Genomic DNA, 6,286 nt, shown 5'->3' on the forward strand with positions numbered 1-6,286 from the left:
GTCGTTTGTAAAATGTATGTTTTCCCTAGTTTATAACTATCTTAACTCGAAAATAGTTTGAGTTTGACTTCCAAGTGGTACTATCACTTTATGAAAGAAATGGGAAATGTAAGTACACAATTGTCGTTTATAATGACATGCGGATGTACTAATGACCTAGAAACATGTTTGTTTTATTATGGTCATAATGTGAAGGCTAGAACCCTTACTATACGTTCTCCCTGTCTAGAGATTAAGGGAACCAAACGCGACCTCTGCAAATTCTTGCAAGCCGTGTAATTCACATTTGCTATATGATCATGTATACCTAATATAACTATCACCTTTTTTTTAAAACAACGAGTTAGTGATCAATTGGTATAATTAGATCATGTGTGTGTTCTCATGCTATAGCAACCTAACTTGTTTGTTTTGTACTGTATATTGTACGTTCTGTTTGTTTCTCATAATTGTGTGTTCTCTCTGTATGGTATTGTTTGTTTCTCTTCACTGTATGTTCTGTATGGTATTGTTTGTTTCTCTTCACTGTATGTTTGACTCATGTATGAACTGACTCTTTGTGTGCTTCATTGTACTAGAAGTAATGAATAGCATTCTCCTAAGCTATACCTATTATAGTTTACTAATGTTCTACTTGGACTGTGATTGAAAAGACTCATTTATCTACTAAGTTATGCTTGTACTTTAAAAACGGAGTTTTGTATAACTATAAAGTAACATAACTTAAAAAGAGTTTTTGAAATGTTTTGACAACTTAGAAATGACATAAGTAACATTTTGAAAGATGTTTATAACAAACATTTACACAATTATCATTGTGTTCAACTTGTATTCCCCCCCTTAAAACATTTAAAACAGTTAAAAGATTCATTACGGGGTATGAACTCACCTGTAGTGAGTGGTTTGGACGAACGGATGGTATAGGATGCTAAGTGTCAAGTGAAGACTTGAACACACACGGATCCTATTTAGCATATAAAGACACATATATGAATACAATTAGTGTTTACTCAACTAATCAGGTAAAGAATAACACCTTAAGGACTAAGAAATCCTTAAATGGTAGTGTTATAATCACTTTAGGATTGCATAAGAGGGTTGTAAAGCCACTTAAGGGAGTTTTCGGTCCAATTGGTATGTTTCTTGGAGTTTACGGTTCTTGTGGTTTTCGGTCCAAATGGTTTTGACCGAAAACCCATGGTCTTTGATGCATAAGGCGATTTCCAAGGGCTTTCAACAATCAATGAAGTGTTCTAGATTCATGACTAAGCTTTAGGAAAGGTTTAAAGTCATATTGCACCCTTCATAAGGGTTTTCGGTCTAAGGAGATGTACTAGACCGAAAACGCCTTTTGTTCTTGGATAAATGACGATTTCAAGGCCCTAAATCAAGAGTTTCAACTAGATAACAAGTATAGGGAAGTAATACTTACGATTTAGAGGCTAATAGAGTTGATTTTGGACCAAAACACTAGTGTGTGTTCTTGGTGTTCTTGGTGAAATGAAGAACACTTGAAGATCTAAGAAAATGGAATGATTTCATGGATGAAATCATGTAAGATTGCTAGATAATGGAAGAGATCAACTAAACAAGGAAGGAAACACTTACAATCTTGAAGATCTTGACAAAAATTCGGATGATACTTGAGAGAGAATTGTTCTTAACTTGGAAATGGGAAAAATGACTAAGTGTCATTTATATACCCTTTAGGGTTTTCGGCCCTAACACTATTTTGGGCCGAAAACTCCAAACTCTTGGAGTTTTGTGACTTAAATGTTGCACAATTAATCCTAAAGTATATTTCCTCTAATTTGTTCTCTCAAGAAAATAAATATTAAAAATACCCAACCGGACTTTAAACCGAGCTAAAAATTAGCAGAAAAGAATATGACTTTTAATTGAAGTGCTAGACGGTAGAGTTTGTTCAAATGGAAATTTCGGGTTGTCACAATTTGACTCTTTAATTTAACAATCTGGAATGCATGACACGTTAAACTGTGTGGGTAATAATATCCTTACCTCTTCCATCTGTTTAGGGATGGTTTCTCTTCCACACATGTAAGTTACTGAATTTCTTTTTGTAGCTTTTTTTTTATAGTTTTCTATTTTTATTTACTTTTTGATGTTTTATATTTAATCACTAGACGAATGGTGAGAATGTACATTTCACGCCTGTATCTGATGATGATACTTCTAAAAAAACATGGAGAAAGAGGTTGATGATGATGATGATGATGATGATAATAAGGATCGAGATCCTTTGAGTCAAAATGAATCAAACATTGCGTCACCAAAAACTAATTTTAATGGTGATGATGATTCAGGTAAAAATAGAACTGACAGTTTTATTTTTAGTTTTTAATTCTCACAGTTTGTTTAAGCATCCACTTCTCAATAATATTTATTTTCAGTAGCTTTGAAGAGTTTTTGTACAAGCAAAGTATGCAAAAAAAGGTGTAAACTACCTCAAAGGCCAAAGAAATCTGTCATTCTTATTTATTCTCAGTACAATGCTTATATGACATGCTCTTAATGCCAGACTTTAAATGTAAATACTAAATATAGGTTATATATATGAATTTATTAATTTTTTACTTAGGATGGAAGTATGGAACACCGTGGTAACCTCTGATGTCAATGCAAATATAGTTTGTGTTGCCTTAACTATAATTTTGAAAGTATAAGTGATACTTTTTGATAAAATTTGGTGTTGTGCGCTACAGTTCGTGTCCCTAATAAAGCAAGAAAACTATATAAAGCTCTGAAAGCAAAAGCGTTGTTCATTTCTCAAGTGTAGTATGAAGGCGAGCAACCTGGTGTTCATTAGGTTAGAGATAAGTAACGGTTTTTGTTTATAAATATTTGTTTTTTATCTAAAAAGAAATGCAATTGGTTTAATTTGAAGTATATTTCGGACATGAAAAAGAAACTGAAGGTAGATTTATTCTAAGATATATATGTATTGTTTCAGGTTGACAGGAGGTGGACGAAGCTACAAATGTTTTTTTTGTTATAAGTTATAACTTTCTTTTCTTTAACGACAGATTCACCAAATATGAGGTTATCATTCCTCGATTTGATGTTGGTGTCAAGGGAATTGAAATTCATTGGTGTCAAGGGAATTGGAATTCAGGTAGACTTATTATGTTTCAAGTGATTCCTTAGATTAGAATCAGTTTAGAAGAGCTACATACAAAATCACAATTTGATGTTGGTGTTTGAGAAAACCATGCCACTTTTTTTTGCATGATGTCCGTCTGCCACAGAGACATGTTGCTTTTGAACTTGGTTTAATGGATTAATATATTTGTATAACATGAAATACATAAAGAAGTTAACATAGCATTTCATGGTTTATCTTCATAGGGTAAAATGGTATGTTAGTTTGTCTTCACAATCAATTGTTTCAAAAACCACCCAAAAAAAGAATTTATATATGTACTTAAGATAGTGTTTAATTGCCTCATTGTTTCTGCTCCTTAAATATCATAACCTTACTGTTTGATCAATTTGATATTAAGATGTCATGCTTTAGCAACATGTTTGCTATTTCTTACATTTATCTTCGACTAAAATAAAGCTTTTTTTTCTATTTTGCAGCTTGCAGCGTGTCAAAGTCACGTACTTATACTGTTACCAAGGGTATGTGTTGTTTGGGGATCAAATTGGAAGCTTGAACCGGTAAGAAACACCAACAATTTGTTGTTTGGGGATCAAATTGGGAGCTTGAACCGGTAAGAAACACCAATACTGGTACCCATTTTATGTGTACTGAAATACCAAATATAGTCGATGTAATTTCTTTCTTACCAATAATAGTAACAAACTTACATTTTGTTTTCTAATGTTAAATCTATAAATTATATAATTTATTAATTAGTTGATGTTTCAAGATCTGTGTTCTATGTTAGATTATTCAACTGGTACTTCGGGGACGTCATCAAGCACCAAACATACGATGCATTCAACAAAACTGGAAGTGACATAAATGCTAAAGAAATGTAAGGAGATTATTGCTAAATTACTATATTTAATAGAACACTTCGAGTCCTACTTTCAAAGTTAACCAGTTATAATGCCCTACTTTCGTCACCCACCAATTTTCAAAAAAAAAAAAAACCGACCCGTTCAACGCACGGGCCTCATCACTACTAGTCTACTATACAAAACAGAACAGAAAATAGATGAAAATAATTCACCATAACTTAAATTCTTAAACATGAACTCAAAGCATCATTAATCAGATAGCTTCAAGAATCACATTTGATGGAAAAATGAAACCTTTAGCTTGCAAACAAGAAAGAACCTGCCAACAAAAAAACAGAAGTGATAATATATTAGGATCATTGATTAAAACAAGTTTATCAAAAATGGAAAAGCAAAAGAAAATTAACCTTAGAACATAAAATCCCAATTTTAAGCTCCTTGACATGGCCAAGATTCAGTATTAATCCTTTAAGCATCTCTTCTTCAACTTTTGTAGGCGTTGTTTGGTCGATCTTTGAACAAGTATAATTTAAGTTAGCTTTGACTAAAGAAGACACATTTACCAACAAAAGCATGTGCAACACCAAATCATCTTCGATTGTTAGTGATAAAATATTGGGAGCATTGATTTCGACAATATCAGCTTCAGATTTAGCATAATAATCCCGGTATCTAGATAACACCAAGTTTTTAACACTCTTTGAAGTAATATGGAGACGCCTATAACCATAGCAATCATCCAACACCAAAGTTTCCAATACAGGACTTCCAGATAATATATTTTCAATCAAATCATCATCTAAACTCCAATAGCATATAGACAAACTCCTAAGATTTTTCCAACTAATCGCCCCAACTGGATTAACAATGCACCCATCTAATTTCAGCTTAGTAAAACATGAACTCGTGAAAAGAGTTTGATCTAACATAAACTCAGATCCGAATATTGTATTCCAGAACCTTAAACTAATCTTTTGAACGTTGCATCTTATAGCATAACGAATCCAACTGTTGAGTTGGGATTCAAACGTAATATCCAACTCGGATAAAACTTTGAATTTCTTGAGGTTCAGTTGGGGACATTTAGTTAGTGATAAACTATTAGAAGCATTGATTTGAATGATATCGTCTTCAGATTCATCGTCTGAAGTAACATCGGGCCCACTATAACCAAACCAATCTTCCAACATCAAAGTTTCCAACAGAGGACACCCGGATAATATATTTACGATTATCTCTACATCTAAATTCATATGGGAAATACATAAACTCTTAAGATTTTTCCAACTAATCGCCCCACTTGGATTCAAGTTGCAGCCTACTAATCTCAGATCAGTAAAACAAGAATTGATGAAAGAAAATTGATCTAACCGAAACTCAGCTTCATTTCTCGTATACAGAAACTCCAACTTAAGCTCTTCAACGTTACAACTTATAGCATGTTGAATCCAGTTGTTGAACTGCAATTCAAATCGGATATCGTAATAGATATACACTTCGAATTTCTTAAGCTTCGATTGTCGACACTGAGTTAGGGTTTTGTCCACCAATAATGCGAAATCATACCTTGAGTTAGGGTTTCGGAGACGATGACTTTCGGAAAGATCTGCAGGTGTGAAAAACAGAGTAGGTACGAAAGTCCAAAGATGTGCCCATCGCTTGGAGAGTGTACCTGTTCTAATGGCGTGTTTTGTGGAGGGTAAACGAGAAAGGATTTCAAGAAGCAAGGAATCGGGCAACGCACTGATTCCATCCTCTTCTCCCTTCTCAAGGATTTGTTGAAACTTAATCCGTTCCTGGGCAATTTTAGGTTGATTTGGTTCTTCTTCGAACATCTTCGTGGTGGCAACAGAGCCCTCGTTGTTTTCCCCCTATTTAAAAATGGACAAGACTCAATTAGCGTAATTAACTAATTATACAACCCAAGTTTTGCTTTACTCCCCTCAGCTTTTAAAATAAAATATGATACAAATTCTCATATTAATATTTGTTTTATGATCCATAATTAACCAATGTTTAAAATTACCATTTACAGATACTGCATGAAATCACTTATGTCTTTAATTGGTCACTAAACTTTGTTGTTTTGACCATGTGGTCATTTAACTTGGATAATATAGTTTTATTAGAGGATTTGGTTAAATATCAAACGTTTAGAACGTTATCCTTCCAGCCGATGTGGAGGTTTTCCTTACTTATTCCTTCCACGCCAATAAAGAGAGTAAATGCATTAACTCCTCACTCGGTAGTTTTGATGGTCTTTTATCCTCAAGTTCCACAATTTTTGGATTTCCGATAA

At 33.4% G+C, this 6,286-nt stretch overlaps 1 protein-coding gene across 2 annotated transcripts; it reads right to left on the reverse strand.

Moving 5' to 3' along the window:
• Window positions 1-3,963: 3,963 nt before the first annotated feature.
• Window positions 3,964-5,909, reverse strand: LOC145123295 (putative F-box/LRR-repeat protein At5g02700). 2 transcript variants are annotated; one of them, XM_079058511.1, is made up of 3 exons: window positions 5,660-5,909; window positions 4,395-5,593; window positions 3,964-4,306 (listed from the first exon to the last, which is right to left on the reverse strand). In XM_079058511.1, exons 1-3 carry the CDS (start codon window positions 5,820-5,822, stop codon window positions 4,241-4,243), a joined length of 1,428 nt encoding a protein of 475 aa, XP_078914637.1. In that variant the 5' UTR covers window positions 5,823-5,909; the 3' UTR covers window positions 3,964-4,240. The 2 variants fall into 2 exon arrangements, with proteins under 2 accessions (XP_078914637.1, XP_078914636.1); XM_079058510.1 differs by having other exon boundaries at window positions 4,395-5,905.
• Between the last annotated feature and the right edge of the window lie 377 nt (window positions 5,910-6,286).

The sequence above is a fragment of the Lactuca virosa genome, chromosome 7, assembly GCF_052849685.1.
Source record: "Lactuca virosa cultivar CGN04683 chromosome 7, Lactuca_virosa_CGN04683_v6, whole genome shotgun sequence".
Lineage (NCBI taxonomy): Eukaryota > Viridiplantae > Streptophyta > Magnoliopsida > Asterales > Asteraceae > Lactuca > Lactuca virosa.

What these genes read in the sequence shown, in the direction of transcription:
- LOC145123295 (XM_079058510.1), bottom strand. Translation starts at nt 5,822, where the DNA reads ATGTTCGAAGAAGAACCAAATCAACCTAAAATTGCCCAGGAACGGATT. An exon ending in TTGGGATTTTATGTTCTAAG is followed by an intron (nt 4,307 to 4,394) that starts GTTAATTTTCTT and finishes TTTTGTTGGCAG; the next exon opens with GTTCTTTCTTGTTTGCAAGC.